This window comes from Strongylocentrotus purpuratus, unplaced genomic scaffold (assembly GCF_000002235.5).
Source record: "Strongylocentrotus purpuratus isolate Spur 01 unplaced genomic scaffold, Spur_5.0 spur5_scaffold_5, whole genome shotgun sequence".
Taxonomy (NCBI): Eukaryota; Metazoa; Echinodermata; class Echinoidea; order Camarodonta; family Strongylocentrotidae; genus Strongylocentrotus; species Strongylocentrotus purpuratus.
In genome coordinates this window covers 11,146,888-11,171,611 of record NW_022145611.1, presented here as the reverse complement: position 1 = coordinate 11,171,611, position 24,724 = coordinate 11,146,888, and the positions used below count along the sequence as shown (strand labels likewise).

Genomic DNA, 24,724 nt, shown 5'->3' with positions numbered 1-24,724 from the left:
CCCCCCCCCTGCGTACGCCCCTGGACACCCCATTTTAACGTTTAGCAGCATGCAGATACCACTTGTAGTGACCTAGCTGCCAGTCATTTACCTTGAATGATCTTGAAGCACCTGACTTTGTCCTATAGGCCTACGTAGGCCGAGGTTGACCGCCGTCTAAAATAAGAAAAGACAGAAATCTTAACTGCATAGGTCCTAAAATTAACACGAAAACGCAAAATACAACTTTTATTACATTGAGTTCCCACATTAGCAAAAATGTCCATATTTTAAAGAACTCAGCCAAACAAAAAATACATATCATTCGATAATAAAACAGCTTCATATCTATCCTCTTTAAATGTCCATATTTTAAAGGACTCAGCCAGACAAGAAGTACATATCATTCGGTAATAAAACAACTTCATATTATCCTCTTTAAATGACTATAACAATGAATGTTTAAGCATATAAAAATGACATAGGTTTACAATGATGTATAAAATGTAATTTACTTACAATTCGGCATTGAGAGAGGGGGAAACAAACAGTCTCAGCATGCACTGGTTGGCACACACCACACCTGGTTCTTTCATTGGAAACACCCCCCCCCCCCCCATTTCTCTTGAAAGGGGCAGATCAAGTTCGAAAAAGGAGCCAAATCTGACTGAGGTCAAATGTCAAAGATCAACTAATTTTTCACGAAAAGCAATGTACATACATATTGAATAGAACTTGATGATGAAGGTTCAAGACCATCTTATGTAAAGATCTCAACGATAATTATGTACCTTAGTAGACCTTATGAATAACGCACAATCCCAAGATGATTTCGGATCGCTTGGTCAACAGACAGTTGAGTTATGACATTTAAGAAACATCGCACTTGAGGGATATTCAATCAGAGGCCGAGGCATAATTCTCAATCGTGCGCAGTATAATATTTTCTAGTCTGTGTTTTATGTAAAACCAAGGTTTTTAGATCGTATTAGCAGCATTCTTAAGAAGTGTTCTCTCATTTCCAGGGATGAAGTCTATGCAACATTACCATTACAAGAACCAAAATTCACATCCTGAAAGCTTGAAATTACTTACTTTTCATATGCGTATTGGGTTATCATTCGTATCGTGAAACGCAGGCGAGACAACATTTGCAGATTGCCTCATTTATTTTCATTCACTGCATATTTTTTCTCCTTTACTACTTTTTCAGAATTCACTATGATGGTTCTTGATGAAATGGTTCGTTTTTGATCATTGAACTCTTCTACTTCAACGTCGAAAAAGTGTCCTTTTTTTCTTCTTGAGGACTCCTCGGGAGAGGGTTATATAATCGTCTCGTATCAGATTGTTCATATGTTCCGGTGAATTTTTTGTTAAGCTGTCACTTTTGTTTGTTTGTCTTTTTCAAAGAGTGCTTCGAATTTCAATTCACTTTATTTCTTCACATTTTGTCATTATACCCAGGGTGCTTTTATAACTTTTGTGTACTCCTTCAGGTATAAATGTTGCTTTTTCCTTTATTCTGAAAGCCAACTATTGGTATTGCATTATGATACATTTGACATCATAATTTTGTTTTTTCGTGTGTAATGTATTTCGTGCCTGCGGTTAGGATGGAGTTTAAACACCAAAGAATAACCATGTCCAAAAAGTGCCATGGTACACAAGGGAGAAGAGGAATTTAAACTTTCTTACATTAATTCATAATGGTCTTTCATGTGAAGGTGTTGAGATTTATTCACTTGACTCATCGCATTAAATTGAATGGTTTATTGAGCATACTGAAAATGGCAGCACGAAGGCTAAATAACATTTATTTTACAATAAAAGCACCTAAAACAAATAGCAATGTTGAAACAGTTAGTACATAACACTTGCAAGAATACATTCAAAGATTAAATTAATTAGATAAAACGTTATGACAAAACCCCCTCTCAATCTGGACCTCTAGGAAGATCAGAGCTATTTAAGTAATGGCCCTAAATAGAGCTATTTATCCGTATCATTTTAAGTAATTATATTTAGTTGTTATGTTCAGGTGTATGTAATATGTTTTTATACGGAAAATGAAACCAAACCAAACCAGACCACTCCAAGGGTTGAGAGCCGGGACTAACGTCCTTGGACAAGGCATTAATCCACATTTGCCACTCTCCACCCAGGTGTTAATGGGTACCTGGCAATTACTGAGGTAATGATCATTGCAGGGCCTGCAGGAACAGCAGTATTTATACTGATGTTAGCCTGAGTTAACCAAAATTACTATAATTTTATTATTATTATTATTGTTATTTTCATCATTTTATGGGGATATCACACAGTAAAGTAGATAAAATGGGTATGTAAACAATTATATACGGTGACATTTATAATCATGCATTTTTCACTAAATAAAACTCTGCTAAATAATACTCTGATATTACTGCCGTCAGTTTGTAATGTTAATTGTCATTTATTTGCTGTAAAGAATCATTTTATTTACAAAAATATATCACAAACGTTACTCGCTTCGTTGAAAAAATGTCAATGACAGAGATGGTGGTGGTGGTGATGATGATGATGATGATGATGATGATAATGACGTGATGATGATGATGATTATGATGTCCACGTCATGGTTCGCGATTCAAGATTGTGCAATATTTTATGTAAAGAATTTTAATTATGTACAGGGATAGATGTGGGGGCACATGCCTCCGGGATGATGAACTTCACTTTTGTGCATGACCCATGCTGTCCCTTATCGTTTGTAATTATGACTTGTCTCTTGCTATGCTGTGTATTGTGCTTTTTATATATGAATGGTCGAATAAATAATAATAATAATAATAATAATGTGATATATTATTAAAAATATGATATAAATATTTAATAATTATCTAATATCCATTGTAATAGAATCGGGACTGAACGATAGTCCTACCGCTGAATCGGACTCCGTCAGAGTCCCTTCATTGCCCTTGACGATATGATGGGCCCAACGGCAGATAAAGTTATCCATTGTCATGATTATAATAATATTCGATAATATTCCGCTTTTATATAGCGCCCAAAACATCGATACAGCGATGTGCCTAAGCGCATTTAGTCTTTCTACATTGGGATAATAATGATCTCGGAATTACTAATGTTATTCGAATATTTAGACCTCTGTTAAGACGTTTTTATTCCAAATAAATGTATATCTCATAAATGGAATTAAATATAAGGAAATCATTTCGCTAATTGTCCGAAGTAATTAAGCTATCACATTTAAAACTGTTATTGTAAGGGTGTATAATGATGAGTCCGCAGACAATGATGCTGATCTACTTTTGAAAGCCTTAAGACTTGCAATTTTTAAGTTTCCATTATAAGAGTCGTTTAAAACTTTGGATCAGTATATTACAATATGGCTTAATTCATTCGAAATGCGCTTCAATTCTTTACATGTATGTATGTACATTTTGTGAGATCTTTGGATGAAAATGTATACACTCCATTTCCAATCATTACATGCAACACACCAGTTATCATTTCGTTAGTAACGCAGTGCAAAACAATTTAAGCCGATACTGTCCAAGCGTGAACAAAACAGAAACAAGAACCAACAACAACCGCAAAATGAACGTTTAACTAGGGAGATGGGAGGATATACCCGAAAAGTGCCACTTTAACTTTGTAAGAACTGTCCCTTTTTATTAAATAGGAAAAGCGCCTCCCTATTGCTTTGTAAATAAGCCCCTTTCTCTTTTCACCTCTGACAAGTCTCCTTTTTTTTTAAACGTGCCCCTTTCCTTCGAAAAGTTCCCAAGTCTTTTGCAATACATGTCCATTTTAATTCTCGTCAGTGCCCTTTCTGATCTCTAGTAAATGCCTCTGTTCAGGTACGAGAAGTTCTCTTTTTCACTTTTAATTCCCCCTTCTCCTCTGATAATTGCCTTTTCAAATCTGAGAGCTGCCTCTTTTACTTCGACAATTTGCTCCTTTTCCTTTGTAAGAAGTGCCCCATTCCCCTTTTAATAACTATTCCTTTTCAACTCAGATAGGCGCACCTTTTATTTTCAGATGTGCCCTTTTTCCTTTCTAATAAGTGTCCCTTTTCAAGTTCTCATAAGTGCCCTTTTCATCGATGGTAAATGACCTCTTTCAGGTACGAGAAGTTACTCCTTTCCACTTCAGATAAGTGCCTCCTTCACCTCCGATAATTGCCCTTATTCAAATCTGAGAGATGCTTGTTTACTTTGAGCCCCTTCCCTTCCTGATAAGGGCTCTTTTAATCTCTGATGAGTGCCCCTTTTCACCTCTAATAACTGCCCCTTTTCCTTTCTAATAAATGCTCTATATCCTTCTATAATGAACTCTCCCCTTCTCATAACTACCCTTTGTTATCTCTAATAACTGACCCGTTACTTTCACAAGTCATGTACCTCTTTTTATTGTTGATAATAGCCAATTCCCCTTGTCATAAAACGCCCCTACACCTCCGATAAATGCTCCCATTACAATCTGATCGGTGCCCCTTTCTTTCAACAAATGCATATTTTCTTTTATTATGAGTTCCCCCTTTCCATTTCTGGTCAGTTTCCCATTTTAGGTGCACTTGTCGCACCTCATGGGAAATATTATTATTATAATAATACGCGCCCCTTTTCTTTTATAATAAGGGACATATCACTTTTTCGTAAATGCCCCTTTACACCTCTTATAAATGCCCACTTCTCATTCACAGAAGTGTCCCCTTTTCATCCCTGGCGAGTGCCTCTTTTCGGGTGTAAGAAGTGCCCCATTTCACCTCTGATAATTACCTTTTGTACGAGCTCGTCTTCATTTCTAAAAAGTCTCTTATCCCTTTCGATAATCCCCTTTTCCTCTCATCAAATAAAATACCCCTAATTCAAATCGATTAAGAGAATTTCACCCAAAATATTATCAAAGGTTTTTTCAGTTTCCGTTATGAGAATGTGCTTATAACCCCAGCAGGATTGGTAATTTCCCTCTGTATAAGATGTAATTTTACGCACTGCGACCTCATGAATCTCAAATTGTTACTAGGTAGTTCCGCTCGCTCGCAAATGAATAGTCAGACCATCACACACAACTGCAATGTATGATGCCTAAGCAATATCTGGTATGATGAATAAAGCTTTGAGATTTCCCTTTGAGGGTGACCTTTTTTCTCCAGAAAGTGCCCATTTTGTTGGTGCCACCCCCCCCCCCCCCACTTTGGAAGTCACTTGGCCGCCCCTGACAGCACCCATAGTCCCGCTTCGTTTATTTACAGTACTTTCCCAAGGAGAATTTCCTACAAAATCCAAGGTTATCATGAATTTATGCTGGAAAAAAATCACAGAAATAAATGATATCCTGGCAAAAAGGATACACCAAATCACACGTATTGGGTTTGAACATTTCTTCAGCTTCAAGAGGGAGGAGGGCACCGTTCCCCTCAGACTATCCTCTGTCCGCTTAATATTTTCTCACGAATTGCCCCCCCCCCCCCCCTCCCCCCTCGCCGTCGATTGGATCCGCCCCTGGTGGTGGTGGTGGTGGTGGTGGTGGTAGTGGTGATGTTGGTAATGGTGCTTGATGGTCGTAGTAGTTATGGATGATGTGTATGTGGTGGTGAACATGATGATGGTGATGGTGATATATAATTATCGTATATGAATACCATCATAACCAAAATCGGACATTAATTATAAATATCAATTCTATGAGAATTAGTTCCTGTGAGGAATTAATGCGATGTATGCGTTTTCTGAGAGTGCTATTTTACTATGTGTTTTTTGGTGCATGTACACAAATGAGCGTTGGTGTGCTTAGGCCAGACACGGCTATTCAATATACAGGGAAAGGTTTATTATAATTGGCTGGAATTAATTCGTTTTGTATCATTGCCTGCCATGCCCTTGTGCTCGCCCGCAATATAATGATGATAGGGAATTATACCATATACATATTGATGTCACGGTATAACCCATGGTATAACTGAGATGTACTTGGCTTATACAACCTATGGGATGTGAGAAGGGGGGGGGGGGGGGGGGGTAAACTCTTATTACACGAAGGCGAGTTGTAACTAAATAATAAGATGTGCATGTATCTTTTATTTTTTTATTTTATCTTCATCTCTTTTTCCATTTTGGTAGATTGGCCCAATTATGAATATCTAATGGTTATTTTAATAATGATGTTTATAAATTCCTGGATTGGATTGGATTGGATTGGATGTTGATAATGAAAACTGTTGTGTTATGAGGCATGGCCTAACTGTAGATTGTGGATAAAATAATAAGTGGAATATTGAGAGGATAAATAGACTCACATCTTGCTCGGGTTGAGGTTTATTGGCGCGGACCGATAGGCAATGATATGCGCGCGCATCATGTAGCTCCCTTTACTATGGTTAAATTGTCACTTACTACAACTTACCCCTTTTCCTTACAAAAAGAAAATGGAACAGTTAGGGTGACATTAATATACCTATTCTTTCGTTCTTTTTGCAGTTTATTTTCTTTTGAATATGTGTAATAATGATAATAATAATAGTAATAATCATAACAATAACATAATAATAATAATAATAATGATAGAAATAAAAATGATAATAGTAAAGAATGATGATAATAATAATTATGGCGACAGGCATGAATTATAATCTTGAATACTAGGACGGCATCTAGCGCTTTACCAGCGCAAACCTTGTAAGTTTAATAGTATTAATAATCAGTGATAATAGTAATGATAACCATGATAATGACTATAGGTACGAACACAACTGAGTTTGATATTTCATTTCATGAATTTCCCATTTCTTTCTAAGGAAATTGATTTTCTCGTGCCCTTTTCTTAAGTTTTTATCGTAACGTGTTTTGCACTAAAAAACAGGTCTTTCTTTATAGAGAAATAATGAAAGGGAATAGAACAATAATGACAACTATTAGCATTTATTAAAAAACCCACCAGTGCTAGTCTTTTTGTGATCAAATTAATATTCATAAAGCACTAATGAATACCAGTGTATAATTTCTTTGCTGAACAGTTAACCAATTTCTTTCTAAAAGTGTCCGTTTAGAATGTTGTAACTCTCATTACCATCTCTTGTGATAAAAATATAATTCTCATTTTGTAAAGTCGATAAGTTTTATTTCTAGATATTGCGCTAACAAAGGGAAAGCCAACCTGTTGATACTCGGTTTAATCTACTTTGTTTAAAAGGTTGGTATTTTCCTAAATCTGTAAATGTGTATATACATATATGAGAGAGAAGGGGGGGGGGGGGGAGAGAAAGGAAGAGAAGGGGGGGGGGGGGGGTACTTAAAATAGCGGGTCATGCTGGAAGCTGATATTTAGTGCGTCCCAGAAAAAACACCCCAAACAAACTGATATTATGAACAGACTATATTATGTGCTGTATAAAAAAAAAGGATTTCCATGAAGTATAAGTAATATGCCTCCAAAATTTAACGATACATTAATGGAATTAAAACACGCTTCACCGAGCAACGTTGTTTTGCAAATGAAATGTAAAAAGCAATTTTTGCCTGATTTGGGTGAAACAGTGCAGTGGCGTAATGAGCCGAAACGTGAGGGGGGGGGGGGGGCAAAACAAAAAACCGCATCAAGATGAGCATATTTTGATACCTTATTTATGACACTGGCAGGTCACTAATTGGCGTACAGTCCAGGGGGCGGATACCCAGAAGCTCAGAGGTTTTATCAATTAACAAACCGGTCAGATGAGCATCCAGGGGCCCACCTAAGGGCCCTTGGCGGGTTCCAGGGGTCAGAGCCCTTGGAAACCCGGCCTGTGGGCCCTGGTGGGGTCCAGGGGGCGGTGCCCCTGCAAACTCGGGGCTTTTAGGCATTTAATTAAGGTCAAATGAGCATATTTTGATACCTCATTTGTGACACTGACAGGTCACTATTCTTTCTTACTTTCTTTCTTTCTTTTTCTCTTTAACATACTTTTTTTAAAGAGAGGAGGGGCTCGAGCCCCCGAACCCCGCTGATCCGCGGGCCCTGACTTACAGGCTTCTAAATAAGCACATTTTTTCTGACTATTTAAGTGTGACCCCCCCCCCAAAAAAAAGCATGGTTTATATTTAGTTCGATACCATTGACACCCTACCCCCCCCCCCCCCCAGTGCGCAAGTGAAACTGTGAACATGGTTGGAAACATTATAGTTTCACGAGAGATTACAATGCATGCGCAGAAAATCCCTACTTCATAGGCATGATAGGTGTATACTGAATTTGATAGACCGAATCTGAGAGAGAAGATTTTCTAGATTGGCTTTAAGCCCCGCCCCCTGGACCTCACTAGGCCCTTAGGCGGACCCTGATGAGGTCCAGGGGCATCTGATGATAATTAAATGCCTAAAACCCCTGAACTACTGGGGCCTCCGCTCCCTGGACCCCACTCCAATTAGTGACCTGCCAGTGTCACAAATAAGGTGTCAAAATATGCTCATCTGAGTGATCTGACCGTAAATAAATATGCATAAAAACCTCTGGACCCTACCAGGGGCCCTAAGGCGGGCACCTGACTGCTCATCTAACCGTAATTAAATGCTTAAAATCCGGAGCTTCATGGGGCTCTGCCCCTTGATCCCCATATGGGTTTAATTGCCCCTGGACCTCGCGCCAATTTCGCTCCACTTGCTTCGCTCTACCTGATCGTTAAATACTATAGCCTTGATTCTGTCTTTGGCGTAAATATTCACTACGGACTAATACTCGTTTAAACCAAAATAACAACAACAAAAACATTCCTAGCATGCGGTCACTCTTTTTTGAATAAGACTCTTTGTCAGCACTCCACTCTTGCCACTTCTTGAACAAGTCAACCAGAAGAGAAGTATAAGTACCTGAGATCCAGAGAATTTTGCTTTCTATCTTCAATTTTGCCGGATCTATCCCCATTTCTAAAGATGGTAAGTTGTTAAACCATAATCTTTTTTCCTTCCTGAAATGTGTTGCTGATGTCGTCTACAGTGTATGGCTTAAATAATTTGGAGGTATTAATACACTTGTTTATCAAATTCCATTAAGGCATATTTTCTCTCCCAAACCCCAGTCATTCCATTAACCTATTCTGTGGATGGAATCAACTTTGCATATACAGTGCGTCCCAGAAAAAACGAAACCGAGAAGTATCGATGTTTTATCATAACTTAATCACAACCATAATTAATGAATGATACATATTTGGAAAGCGAATTTTTATTAAACGAATTCGTTTTCATTGGGTGCCTGCCGTAGCAAAAAGCAGATTTGACAAAAGACTTAACTCCGTTTCGTTTATTGATACGGCAGGCAGCCAGTGAAAACGAATTCGTTTAATAAAAGTATGGAAATGCAAGCACTACTTTAAACAAACAGAACTTTGTCATTCCTCGCTCATTTTTCCTGATTGAGGTGTCATATCAAAGGGCAGAAACTCAACTTTCTAGAAATGTGAATTTTTCTTCGAAATTCAGATACCGCCCGCCAAATGTCTTTTTGGTTTCCTTCCTTCAAATTGCTTTTAATCACTCATGCGTGAAATATGCATTATCTGAGTAGCATCACATGAAAGAGGAAACTCTATAAGCTTTCCAAATATGTATCATTCATTAATTATAGTTGTGATTAAGTTATGATAGAACATCGATACTTCTCGGTTTCGTTTTTTCTGGGACGCACTGTATATTGGTTGTGGATACGTTGAGTAAGTATTTGGGCCCTGTCTTATAAAGAGTTACGATTCCTCAAATCAATCGCAAGCTTAGTCTCCCATCCGTTATGTACATAATTTAAAAAACAAACAATTTCTCTGTCAAAAAATATTAATAATCAGTAATAATAGCATGGGCAAGCTTGACACTTTTTAGTGTACATGATAGTATGTTTAGTATGTTTTTTGTTTTGTTCTTTTGTTCTTGTTTTTCCTATATTTGTTTTAGGGGTAGGCTTTGATATAAGGAATCCCTCCTTTCTGCCTATCCCAAATGCTCTCATAAATTGCCATTGTTATTTGTTATCACTATCTTGTTTTTTTTATCATTCCATTCTGTATGTGTATGTTTTAAATGTTTTGATGGAGAGTGTTGAATAAACTTTGAATTGAATTGAATTGAGTTGCGCTTGATATCAATCGCAAATAAGTTGCGATTGATATCAACTCTTTATAAGACGGTGGAAGGTCAACAATCACTGCAGCGTGCACCGGTGAAAGTGAAACAGACTAGCACCAATCAAATTAGACTAGTATAGGGTTTAATTTACTTGCCCTGCATGATTTTAATTTGCAAATTCTACAAAGTTTGGGGTTTTCACTTAAAAGTTAAGCGTTCCAAAACTTTTTTTTTCTCCATCATCGAGCATGAGTTAAATGCTGCTTATAAGTATCTGCTTGCATGGTGATGTAGATATAGGCATTACGGTTGCATCATGTGAGAGAGGGGGAGGATTGCCCAGGAAGTCCTGAAAAGGACTATAGGTAATCTTTCTTGAGCTTTATAGTTCTGATTAATTGATTGATTTTTCTTCGACAAGCTTCCAACATCCAACAATATACAATAATAACAGATCAAAAATACGTCAGCTTGAACAGGATAACCCACGAAAGCTCGAGAGCTTATTTCCAGTGGGGTCCCTTACAGACATGTATAAAATTAATAAGTTAAAATAGTAACAATTATTTACAGACAGATAAGAAAAATAAAAGAAATACTTATTAAAGATAATAATAATAACAGCATTAAACTGATGATAGAAATGATAATAAGTACAAGAAGAAAAGGAAGAAGGAGAAGAAGAAAAAGAGGCGGAGGAAGAAGAGGAAAATAATGATGAATTTGTAGAATTTCTATAACGTACGAAAACATAAGTATATAACAATTAAAAAGTATGAACCGGCAGAAGAATACAAATTTCAATCATATAACATGTCATATGTCAAATGAGCATAGTTTTCTATTTCCTTTACACCATTGGGAAGGGAATTCCAATGTTTTATGGCATTGTAATAAAACGAATTTCCAATACTACCTACTCTTTCTGGTAAGTTAAAGTTGAATCGGCTATTTCTTGTATTATAATCATGTAAGTCAGTAACAAGATCGAAGTTGGATCGAATATAATGATTCGACCTAGTATGATATATTTTATGCACGTGATGCAATACGAGTTGAACGAGAACTAACGAGAACTATAGCGCCGGTTGGAGAGGATGGGTGGTAGGAGGGGCTCGACGTTTCGAACAGGTTGACTTTCCGTCGTCCTGACGAGTATGAGTTATTTTGGATTTTCCTTTCTAATCCATCCGGTGCTTTTTGCAGAAAGTCCCTGCAATATCGCTCTCTATATACTCAAGCCTGATAATTTCCCCTTAAAAAAAAAAAAAAAAATCGTGATTATTTTTCCTTGAGATCGATGTATATCCGGCTTAACATTAGGGGTAAGGGGGAGGGGGGTGAATCGCCTTTTTTTCCTATAATACATGGGGAAAAGAAATAGAGAGAGAGAGAGAGAACCACCATCATTATGCAATGGTTCAGGTTTGTGTAATGTACTCTTGAAACCATTTCTAAGCGTCTCAACCCTAACAAATAAATAGCGCAACTATTTGATGAAAAGCGTTTACTGAACTGGATAAAGAATAGTAACTTTATATACGATACTGGCTAAAGACAATATGGTATTGGAAAAGTATTGAAATGTATAATATAGGATGTTTTGTATAGAGGTATTCCAAAATGACAATATAAAAATAAAATGGATTGTTCTGTATTTATATATAAATATGCATAATACAGTGATCTTTACTGATGTCTTTAGCGTGACATAGTTTCTTCTCCCCTTGCAAACGAGAAAGAAAACATGGTCATTAAAAGGGATTAAGCGACAAATAATGATTGTCATTTAAATTGATGCAAATATTTGTTTGAATAAGCACTACTTTTCACTAGAATGTTCTTTGTAAAAACAACTTTTACAAATCTCAGCCGTGCTTACCGAGTTGAGACGTTCCATTCAATTTAAAATACTTTGTAAAGATTATACTTCTCCTAATCTGAAAGTGATCTTAAAGCGCAGTGACAGAATTGCGCCATTGCCCTTTGATCAATATCCATACAATAAGCCAGTTTACGGTTGCAGTCTGAGCATGAGCAGATAAAGGTCATTTGTACCAAAAAGGTAAAACCCACAGAGATGAATACTGGATACGCGCTCATGAAAGTTATGTAACATTATTCATTTATGCACCAACGGTACATTCTAAGATACGCAGGTGGAGGTATTCTTTTCAAGAGGGCAAACAAAAGGTATTCATGAAGCACATCGAGGACTTTGGCAGTTATTATTCTAAGATGCTCAAAGTGGAACTTCTCCATGTGTAAAAGATCTGTGGATATTTGGGGTCATTTGTACCATGTGCTATCTGTAAACTCCCTTATACATTCAAATTAGATTTTTTAAATTTCAATATATAGATTTGGGTATTGTGGATTTTTAAAAGTTAAAGTTTATGTTGAAGAATTCAGTGGCTGGCGAGCAAAAGGCATATCGGCTATAATAGGACGCCCAAGGCCCAGCTCGGACACGGTACATTGTGTCAAGCTTCTCAACTCAGCCTGATGCTGAGCCTAGGCCCTCCGACGTCCACCATTAAGTCTAGTCGTCTCCACCACGTTTCTTCAAAATTTTGTCCGAAAACCAATAAGAAAAAGAACATAATATACATGAAGATTCTAAACGATTATATGGACAGTTCTCTCTTCTATATATATATATATATATATTTTTCTTCTCACTCTTCTTCTTCTTCATGTATCACTCACTATAAAAAAGCGAAACTTCTTGGGCTCAAATATGTGCGGTGCAAGGTGCATGGTTAGTAGGGGTACAATACCCTTTTAGTTCTAACTACGAAGTTGACCAGAGCCTGCTGGTGGTTAATGTCTAAGGATTTCAGGAGTATTGGGATTGCTTTTTCATTTTCTATGGCAGATTCTGTAATGAGCATGGCTCTCTTTATAAGAAAGAGCGGGCACTTGCATAAGAAATGGTTGACTGTTTCTTTTTCATGCTCCCAATTTGAACAAAGACCAGTCTCATGTTGATTCAACTCAAATAGATTTACATTTAAACCTAAGTTCCACATTCTTAGGCGATGGAGAATAGTTTCGTTACTTCTGTTGTTTAAGTAACACACAAATGTTTTTGATACCAGACTTTGCGTTTCCCGTAGGGGGGATGATGTTTCATTCCATCTTTTTTGCCATATCTCTATGTAGTATGTCTTTATAACATAGTTTGATTCTGCTCTGGTAAGAGCGTTGTTGATTTCTATTTGTTTTTAATTTAGTCCTGCTTTAGCAAACTTATCTGTTATCTCATTGTGTTGTAGACCACAATGACTGGGAATCCATTCGAAATTGACCTGGGTGCCCTTGCATTTTAGTTGACTACACATGGTTAGAATTTCAAGAATAAAAGATTCGTCTTTACGAGATTCTATGGCCTGGAGTGAACTCAAAGAATCGGAAAGGATAACTGCCCGATGTAGAGTCCTGGGAGTTGTAATAACCATGTTAGGGCAAGTACAATTGCGGCCATCTCTGCTCTATAAGAAGATGTGGAATTAGCTAGTCTTTTAGATTGAGAAACATCATAATAAGGTACATGAAATACAGCAGCAGCAGAGTCTTTATCCGGTGCTTTTGATCCATCTGTAATTCTGTATATATATGTAAATAATTATTCCATTTCGAATTTATCAATTCTAGGGCTGCTTGTTTTTGGGCAAAACAGATATTTGATTTCGTTATAACCTCTTTTAGCTCCGATGACACTTGGGGAGAGAGCATTTGCCAAAGGGAGTGTTGAAATAATACTTCATAGGCGTATATAGTCTTCCGCCTAAGAGGTATACGTGCACAGAGATACTAAACAGGTCTGAAATGTAAACAGGGGTCATCTCATAAAGTGATTTAAACATATAAGTTAGCAAATGCTGATTTCTCCTGTCGTGTAACGATTCCCAGTTAAGGGCATTGGGAATTTCTGAATTGGGTATTATGAGAGTCACGATTGATATGTAAAATCAAACGCCCAGCTGGATTTTGGAGCTTTTGTAATCTTTCAGTTAATATTTACAGGCCGAACCATATACAACATCTCCGTAGTCGAAGTGGGGAAGAACAACTGCATTATATACTAGTTTTATTATAGATTCGTTCAAGGTGCTTCTTAATCTTCTAAGAAGCTTACCATTATGTCCTATTTTTTTAACCATCTTATCAGGGTGAATGTTCCTTTTATTTTGCTCATCACAAAATGACACCTAAGTACTTGACATTGTCTACTTGTTGAATTTTGGTCTCACAGAGGGTTACATTTAAGTTCTTTTCTTTTGACATCATGTATCGACTACCAATTAGCATACAAACATTTTTTTTTCTTCAAAATTTACACTTTCATCCACCATTTTTCTTCATCCACTGGTGTAAAAGAAGTAGGTCACTGTTCAGAGTTGACTCAATTTTGCGTACTGAGGTATCGGAGGAATATATCACTGTGTCGTCTGCATATAACTTTAGACTGCTTGATTTAATATATTTGGCAAGATCGTTAACATATATTATAAATAAGAGTAACGTTAAAAGGGGTCAAAGGACTTCGCGTAACCGTTCTCAGAAATCGAAATGGTCTAAAATAATTATAATGATGATAGGATTATTGTGCGAGGACTGCGTCACGTGCGACTAAATTCTCCGTCCTGTCCATAAGACGGCATTACGACGGTAGAAGGCCGGTAAAAGAGAATTAAAAAAAAAGGGGGGGGGGGACCTCCGTAGTTAGTACCTGACGAGATCACAAAGTAACACTTTAAAGTCCAGGATCTACAGGGAATTTCTCTTATTTGTTTTCGAAAATAATTCATGGGGTCGAACTCAGGGCTTAAATTAATTTGTTTATCCACGGGGGCTCTCCCCCCCCCAAAAGAAAAAGAGCCCCGTGAGCCTTCTCACGGGGGCTCTTTTAGTACTGACGGGGGCTCTTTTTTATACAAATTTCCATTGAATTGGTACCTATGATACTCCTCAATTATTTGCTATTTCATCATTATCATTTTAATCAGCATTTTCCCTCTTACAAATTTACAAGCTACATAACTGACTTTCATCCCGTGATGACATTCTCTCGATTTCTTCCCGTTCTGCACATTATTTCCTCCTCACTATTCGGAGCAAACTTTACATTCTTTCTTTATTCTGTTTTTAGTGCTTTTTTGTACAGGCGCGGATCCACGGGCCAATTCTAACGGCCCGCCCCCCCCCCTAGCCTCCCAAACCGGTAGAAAAATAGGATAATAACGTAAATTTAACCTTAACACCCCCCCCCCCTGACCAGCCAGTGACATAAATGCGACATCAAAATATTTGTGCTTCTCTGACCATAGCCCCCCCCCCCTCACTTTGATAATCACTTTTGGCACAAAAGTCCTACGGGAGCTGTTTCAGTGACATACCGTACCACACTTTGACATATCTTCTTCTCCCCTTGCAAACGAAAAAGAAAACAAGGTCATTAAAAGGGATTAAGCGACAAATAATGATTGTGATTCAAATTGATGCGAATATTTGTTTGAAGAAGCACTGCTATTCACCAGAATCTTCTTTGTAAAAACAACTTTTACAAATCTCAGCCATGCTTACTGAGTTGAGACGTTCCATTCAATTTAAAATACTCTGTAAAGAATACACTTCTCCTAATGTGAAAGTGATCTTACAACACAGTGGCAGAATTGCATGGCTGAGATTTTTAAAAGTCGTTTTTACAAAGAAGATTATGGTGAAAAGCTTTGCTTAATATTCAAAAAATCCTTGCATCAATTTGAATTTTTTTCTCTTATCCTCAAGCGAGGTTTTTATTTCCATAATAATAATACATTTGTACATTAATAACTCAATAATTGAGTGAAACATAACATAGGTTAAAGATTAAAGTACATTCAACAATTCTTCCAGCTTAGTATTATTTTCTTTGCTAACACATTCATATCTTAAAAATAATCTTAGCAACGACTTGAATTCAAAAGACAAATCACAATGATCATTTTGTCCCATGATCCTTTTATTAAAAAACCTTGTTTTCTTTTTTGTTTGCAGGGGGAGAAGAAGCTATGTCACGTTAAGAAATCACAAAGATCAGTTGTATTATGCATATTTATATATAAATACAGAACAATCAATTTGATTTTTAGATTGTCATTTTGGAATACCTCTATACAAAACATCCTATATTATACATTTCAATACTTTTCCAATACCATAATTATTGTCTTTAGCCAGTATCGTATATAAAGTTACTATTCTTTATCCAGTTAGTAAATGCTTTTCATCAAATAGTTGCGCTATTAATTTGTTAGGTTTGAGACGCTAAGAAATGGTTTCAAGAGTACATTACACAAACCTGAACCATTGCATAATGATGGTCTCTCTCTCTCTCTCTCTCTATTTCTTTTACCCATGTTTTATAGAAAAAAGGCGCTTCACCCCCTCCCCCCTTCCACCCCTAATGTTAAGCCGGATATACATCGATCTCAAGGACTGTCCATGATCGTACACAGTTGCTTCTATGTTCAAATCCGTCCGCACACAGTTTCGGCCCGTTTGGCAAAAATGTTAAGAATGTAGTGAGAACTAATTTGATGTGATGGGGGCTTTAGAGAGGAACACATTTAGGCTATAGAATCTAGGCAAGGGGTGGCGGAGCCGCAGGGGGGGGGGGGTAGGGAGGCACAGTGCCCCCACTATTCCAGGTACCCCTTAGGTGTCGCCTTTTACTTAAGGTAAGTGCACTTTTTTAATTTCTAACATGTGCCCACTCCATTATTATCTTAACACCTCTAATAAGTGCCCCTTTCAATGATGATAATTGACCCTATTCAAATCTGAGAGGTGCCCATTTTACTTTAACAACTGCCCTTTTCTTTTGTTATACGTGCCCCTTCTCACCTCATTTAGTGCCCTATTTCAAATATGAGAGGTGTCCCTTTTATTTTGACAGTTTACAGTGCCTCTTTTTATCTCCGGTGAGTGCCCTTATTAATATTTGAGAGTTGCTGCTTTAACTTTGTAATAAATGTCCCTTTTCATCTCTGCAAAGTGCCCCTTTTATTTTGACACGTTTCCCTATCCTTTCAAATTAGTACTAATTTCCTTCTAATAATTCCCCCTTTTCCTTTGTAATAAGTGCCCCTTTCCCGTCCACATACTTGCCTTTTTTCATTTCTGGTGAGTGCCCCTTATCAGGTGCGAGTAGTGCCCCATTTCCAACTGTGTACCTTGACACGTGCTCCTTTTCTTTTAATTTTGGATATGTGCCCCCTTTTCCTTTCACTATCAAATATGCTCCTAATTTAAAGCGACTAAGATCAACTTTTCCTTCAAGTTCACCCAAAGATCGCTCGCTACGCTCGCTCGGATTTTATGCTATTAAACTTTGTTTCTTATTAAAGACCTTTTCAGTATTTCATGATAAAGATTGTTTTTACCTCTTTCTAAGATGTAATTTTTTGCACAACGACCTCACAGAAATTACATTTTTGCTCGCTCGCTTTGCGCGCTCGCAATTAATATTTCAGACCATCACACTGCCAAGTTACATTCTTAAGCAGTATCATGGACCATGTAAAGAAAGAAACAAACGTTGAAATCATGCCTGATAAACTTATCACAATGTAGGGGTATAAGGGCCTACCCATGAATAACATTGGTATATTTTCGCTTCGAGTTTTCCCTTTGTAGGTCACCCTCTCTTTCTCTAGGAAGTGCCGTTTTTTGTTGGTGTATAATAAGTCAATGAAGCAAAATAGGACATTTCACAATGTAGATCGCTCATCGCTAATAATGTTCTTTTAATTTTGTTTATTTCTTTTTCATTACAGGCCGCCTCATTATTATTTACCGAAGAGCAATTAAAAGGTACGAAAAACAAAAGCCCGAATGTTTCAATTTTTAAAGTGGGAGACCAAATCTATAACAAGAGGGTATTATAAAACAATGTCAAACATGATACTAGTATTGCAGTAAAATGTTAGCTCTCGGAGATCATCAAAAGAAAATAAGATCATTAAAGATGGTCTTCTAGGATAAACAAAATTTTCGTTAACATGAGAGGATATCGGTTAGTTGGCTGGTTGGTTAAGTTTGTTTGCTTTACCTGACTACTAAGAAAGCATGTGTGTGTGTTCTTGTAAGTAAGCAACAAGGGGACCGACGGATTTCAATCCTCTCCAAGGGACTTGGTAATGAGGATTAATGCCTTAATCTAAAAGGCACTAGCACATACTTGGTTTCGATCACGGGACCTCCCCGCTTCGAGACCACTGCTCTACCACCGAGACACCACGTCTGCTTGCAATTTGAAGATTGCAATATAGAAGGAATGAAGCAAAAATAACGCTAATGATGAAAAACAAATTCTCATTCAATCTAATAATTTTTAGTCAAATAGAAGTATTTGCTTTCAAGAGGAACGATATTGCTTTTATTAGCAATTGCCAGTCTTTTGCTAGTTCATATATAGGGCCTATTAGTTTTATTACTGCTCCTTTCCTCCCCTCTCTTACTGACACCATATCTGCACTTTATTTATTATTTTGTATTACTTCTTTGTAGTATTTAAGAAAGGTTTCTCTGCCTTTGACATAATTGGCGATGGCACCATCACTACTAAGGACTTGGATACTGCGATGAGATCAGTTGGTCAGAGGTTTACTGAGGCTGAGCTGTTAAAAAAGACCAGTCAGGTTGTAGTTGGTGAAGATGGTGAGTTCATAGTGAAGACATAGGAAATGACAACGAAAGGGATGATGAAACTGACCACAACACGTAAATTGAAGTTTAATAATTTATATGAACTGAAGCATGAAACATATTTTATTTAACATGAGTTGCTAAAATCTGTAAAAGAAGTTTAACATGTTAACATAGAATTCTTTGATTAAAAAAGTCATTCCGTACTGAAAAAGGGCTATCTTTAAAGATGTTTTATTGATACTTTTCAGTTCACAAAACATATTCCATGTATACCCTAAATATTTTGCATAATAATATTGATGTAACATATACAAGTCAACGCAAAGTGTAGCATCTCCTCACCAGGTACAAATGACCTGTATTTAGCATTTTTTGCATATTTAATGAACTGTGACTTTTGACCTTTGGCGTACATACTTAACAACATTACTGACGTTATCCTCGGGATGGAAACCACATTTTCGCATATTATATAATTAGGTATTTTCTCATATTTAATGAGCTATGACCTTTGACCTTTGACTTACATACTCCGAAATCGAACTTAGGCTGTGTTTTGATACCATGTACCTTCATAACAAATTTCATTAAAATCCGTCTGATTACTAAAGTTATCGAACGGAAACCAGATTTGTTACGCAAGGACGGAAGGACAGTAATCCCCTATGACTTTTGCGGCGAGGGGATAAATCAACAGCTTACTTGAATGTCTGTTTATGACGTATTTTAAAAGAGGCCATCAGGTCAACAATAATTACAGTGAAAGGTAAAACTAATCAAAATGAAAAAGCGGTAGCACAGAATTCTATTTTCTATGGTGAATTGAGAGCTTGCCTTTTCGATTTGCAACACATTGTTCTTCTTTATAATCCCTTCACATAGACGGATTTTTTTTTACGAGTCCTTACGGATCGCACGAATTCATGGATCTTTTACGGATCCCTACGATTTGGCCACTTTTACTAACGATTTAAGACTGATTGAGAGTTATTACGAGCTATTTCCGGTTTATTAAGTATTATTACGAGTTATTACGACGTATTTACGGCAAAATCCCACGATTTCTTACGAGTTGTCACGGATAACTACGAGCAACTTACGTGTTATTTACGACCTGTTTACGTGCTGTTACGAATAATTACAAGTTAGTTACCAATACTTACGAGTCCTGACGATTTTTGGCCACAAAATAAGGACTGAAAATGAAGTGATCGATTTTGCAGCTTATACCTTTCTCCAATCCGTAAACAGTACGTAAGAATACGTCTAGTATGTCATATCTATTCGTAAAGTACTCGTAATCACACGTAAAGTGCTCGTAATAACTCGTAATAATCCGTAAAGCCATCGTAACACGACCCGAATGAAATCGAAAAACAACACGTAACCCCTCGTATTAATCCGCAAATAATCCGTTAACAAATCGTAAACTAACCGTAACCAATCGTTAAAAAAATTGTCCCGAGTCATTTACGGATTCTTGAGAGCAGTTTACAATACTTACGGACTGTTACGAACTTTTTACGAGTTATTTACGGAAATATCATTCCGAGGACAATCGTAAGAAGATTTTTGACATGTAAAAAAAAAACTGCCTCTCCTTTCACGGAACCTTAAGAGTGTCTGCGAGTTGTTACGGGTTATTTACAGATGCTTGCGATTGACTTCGAGTTAGCGACCCGTAAGGACTTGTAAGAAAAAATCTTATTATGTGAATGGGATATTATACGAAGTAAAAAGCATCCTTTTAAGACAATCAATGCTTAGCTTGTTTTTCTTGTTCATGCACAGGTAAATACACCGTTTTGCTATCATTAAAATGTGATTGATTATTATACAGTGTGGGTGCTTTGCAAAATATCATATGATGACTGTGTTTTGTCATCCTGAAAAGATTAGTCAAACATAGACAACAAAACGTTGGTTAAAGTTCACATTGTCTGTAATAGCTACATTGCCATTGTGCATGATCTAAAGTTTCTGAATTTTTGCAGCCAAACGTACATTCTGGAGAAGGCTTTATTTGAATTTTGAAAAGCTTGTAATTAAAGAACAGAACATTAAGCATAACTTTAAACTGGAACTCTGGTGTTTTTGTTTCAATACTTGTATTGATCATAATTGTTCGTACTTTACACAATTCATTTGCACTCAAATAATTTCCATTACTTTAAACGAAAAGAACTCAGAGATTGCTCTCTCTTCATTTCGACAAAGTTTGCATAAAAGTGTTTACTTTCCATCACATCAAGATGTGTCAACTCATTAGGCATTTATTAAAGTGAATTATCGGATCTAATCTTCGTATATTGAAATCGAGCATTAAGAATGCAATGCAACCCTAGGGAAATTTGAAGTTTTTGTCTTGATGCATTTTAATTATTTGAATGTGGTATATGTATCTCTTATATTTCCTTGTCACATAAATCTGCAACTGCTTGCATCTGGTTGGGATATAGGTGAGGGCGGTCTGCGGACTATAGTTATTTGGTTAACTTTGCCCAACGCCTGGCAGCACAGCCAGGTGCACCCAGTGTTCCTTTTTTGTGTGTGATTTGCTATTAATTGTTTATTTCAACTCTGTATTTTGATATCATGTGTTTTCTGCCAAATAAAATAATAATAATAATAATAAGAATCAATATTCGAAAAGGAGTTTTGTGTGGGAACTATTAAAGAAGCCTATTTTTCGTCATTTGGCTAGGTATTGGATATATTGCATATTCGGAGTTTTTGACGATGATAGCTGATAAGATGAGGAATAAAGTATCGCAATACAACAAAGCTTTCCGCGACGCGGACAAGGATGGCAACAGACTCGTCTGGTAAGTTGGACTATACATGTAGTGAAGGTATAAAGCAGGGCTCCCACTTAGCCGAGTTGGAACCTCGAGTTGTGGCGAGCTGGCGCGATCTTATGGCAAGCCGTTTTATTATTAATTGATATCAAGAAATCAATTCTTGATATCAAGAAATAATTTTACGTTGTAAAGCAATGGTAACTCTTGATATCAAGAATTCGATTTCGTGATATCAGGAATTCGATTTCGTGATATCAAGAATTGAATTCTTGATATCAAGAAATATGTTTTAATGATACAACTGCTTGCCATAAGATCGCGCCAGCTCGCCACAACTCGAGGCTCCAACTCGGCTAAGTGGGAGCCCTGCTTTAGAAGGGGTGCTTTCCGAGTCTTTTATGAAGATGGCAATAGACTCCCCTCTCTGCCCCCCACTCTCTCTCTCTCTCTCTCTACTCTTTTCACACTGGTTTTGCTTAACCCCGTACTTTGCTTAGCCCCGTACTATCCTTAACCCCGGACTATTTTTTTGGCTTTTCACACTCGCTGTTTTTAGTCCCGTACTAGCGCCTATTCCGGAATAAGAAAATTCCCGCTGTTCTCACTGCATTTCGTTAACCCCGGATATCGTGTATGTTATGATAGGACATACTTCGCATCTGGCCAGCTGCGATACGCTCCATTGCGTAGTACCGGACTATTTTTCGTTTCTGTTCTCATTCGTTTGCTTAGCACCGCAATTGCTGGGTTAGCAGGAGTTAGCACCACAATTGCGGAGTTAGCCCTGCTATTTTGCAGGGTTAGTTAACCCCGTACTATAGGTGGGGTTAGCCAACTTTAGCCCACTTTGGTAAAAACCAGTGTGAACAGAAAGTGGAATAGGCTTAACCCCGTACTATAGGTGGGGTTAAGGAAAATATTGCCAGTGTGAAAAGCATATCTCTCTCCCTCACTAATACTATCAACAGACAATTATAACTACGACCTACTACCTGGGTAAATATACCCTTTATATTCCTCATTCGGACAGTGCAAACAGAATAGTTGTTTTAGGGATGATAATAGTTATCCGGGTATCAGTAAATTTGTATCACGGGTTAGTTGTCTGGATATTTTTGTGTTTGTAGTTGTGATTGTCCGGACGGATGGGGATGATTATTGTGCTTGTTATGCTTGTACAAGAGTAGATCAATGGTCATAATTTTGTTTTCTATTTGGTATGGTCGAGATCAGATTTAGCACCTCTATGCTGGATCGATAGTTATTACATTCATTTTGAAAGAATGTTCGATGATAATAGTCTATGACTTCAATGGAATGATCCAAATTTGGAGGAAGTGAACTCAAAGTAATTATTATTTGTTAATTATTTGCTTGCAGTGCTGCCGACCTGCGTCAAGCGATGTTAACCGTTAATCAACCGATGACGGAGGAGGATATCAATGCAATGATCAAGAAAGCCGATTCCAATAATGACGGTATGATCGACTATAAAGGTGAGTGCATTGAAAGGATGATGTCAGTGGCATATTGCAATCCATCCATTAAAGGTAGGCGTTACTACTGCAGCTAGAAGGGATTAGACCACACAGCGAGCCAACGAGGTCACTGTGACAGGTGGCTATCTCATTAACTCAGCTCTCATTTAACATAAGAAAAAGAGGATCATGGGGGACCAACAGGCACCGATTTGGGAAGTTTTCTATATAGAGGGAGCAAGTAGCTACAAGTAGGACAGTGTGCCTGGAGTACTGGAATGATATGGGGAGGGGCACCGATCTTACTCGGAAAATGCAATACGAATTTGAAAGGCATTCTCAAAATGATTTCGACTCGGCATGTCAACATAAAGTTATGTCATGTGAAAAAAGCATTGTACCTGAGGGATATTCAATCAGAGGAAGAGGCATAATTCTCAACGGCGGATGCAGTTGATTTTTTTTCTAGTCTGTGTTTTGTTTAATACCATAGGTTCTTAGATCGTATTAGCAGCATTCTTAAGTGGTGTTCTCTCATTTTCCAGGGATAAAGTCGTTGAACATTACCATTACCGGAAACTGTCAGAACCAATATTCACATCCTGAACTCCTGAAAGCTTGAAATTACATACTTTTCATATGCATATTGGGTTAGACGCAGGCGAGAAACGTTTGGAGATTGCCTTATTTCTTTTCATTCACTGCATATTTCTTCTCATTTTCTACCATACAGAACTCGTTACGATGATTTTTGCTTAATAAACTACTCGGTGAAGATGATGAACTCTTATCTTCTATTTCAACATCGACAACCTGTCCCTTTTATTCTCCCTGAGGAATCTTTGGGAGAGGATGATAATTATGATCGTTGTATCATTTTCCTTATCTTGATTTCAATATATTCCGGTGAATGTTTTTTTGAGCTGTCACTTTTTGTTTTGTATTGTCTGTCTTTTTTCAAAGAGTGGTTCGAATTTCACTTCACTTTATTTCTTTACATTTTTTTGGGGGGGGGGGGGGGGGGGGGGGGGGGGTAGGCGGACACTTTTTTTTTTTTGGAGGTCAAAAAAAATCGCAACGACTCAGCCAGCCGAAAAGTCGCTCAGTGGGGGGGGGGGGGGGGGGGGGGGGGGGGGGGGGGGGGGGGGGGGGGGGGGGGTAAGCGGACACATTTTTTTTTTTTTTTTGGTCTCGAAATTTCATAATTTGACATTTTTGTCGTGGGGGGGGGGTAAGGTCACCTTATTTAGGTTAGCCGTGGGTATAATTTTTTTTTTTTTTTTTTTTTTTTTTTTTAACAATAAAAAATTTAAAAAATAATAAAAAAAAACAACCAAAGGGGGGGGGGGTTTAGGTTTTTTTTAGGGGGGTTTACATACATAGAAATACCAAAGGGGGGGGGGGGGTTTGAACCCCAAAATCCCCCCCCCCTCCTGCGTACGCCCCTGCATGTGGATGTGTCGTGGGTCATTCACTGGACTCATTGAATTAAATTGAATGGTTTATTGAGCATACTGAAAATGGCAGCACGAAGGCTGAATTACATTCGTTTTACAGTAAAGCACATGAATCAAAAAGAAATTTTAAACACAAAGATTAAATTAATAAGATCAAACATTATGACAAAACAACCTCTCCATCTAGACCTCTAGGGAAATCAGAGCAA

The 24,724-nt window shown here is 37.4% G+C and overlaps 1 protein-coding gene across 1 annotated transcript; it reads left to right on the top strand.

Annotated features, from left to right (window-relative positions):
• Positions 1–8,682: 8,682 nt before the first annotated feature.
• LOC100891445 (calmodulin) lies at positions 8,683–24,058 on the top strand. The gene is made up of 6 exons (XM_030999047.1): positions 8,683–8,900; positions 17,906–17,942; positions 18,639–18,788; positions 21,484–21,604; positions 22,961–23,076; positions 23,792–24,058. The coding sequence occupies exons 1-6, from the start codon at positions 8,898–8,900 to the stop codon at positions 23,815–23,817; spliced, it is 453 nt and encodes a 150-aa protein (XP_030854907.1). The 5' UTR covers positions 8,683–8,897; the 3' UTR covers positions 23,818–24,058.
• Positions 24,059–24,724: the final 666 nt, after the last annotated feature.

Bases quoted from the DNA above. Each gene is read 5' to 3' on its own strand.
- LOC100891445 (XM_030999047.1), top strand. The intron at 17,943-18,638 runs GTACGAAAAACA...ACTTCTTTGTAG, and splicing joins TACCGAAGAGCAATTAAAAG to TATTTAAGAAAGGTTTCTCT. The intron at 23,077-23,791 runs GTGAGTGCATTG...TCTACCATACAG, and splicing joins CGGTATGATCGACTATAAAG to AACTCGTTACGATGATTTTT.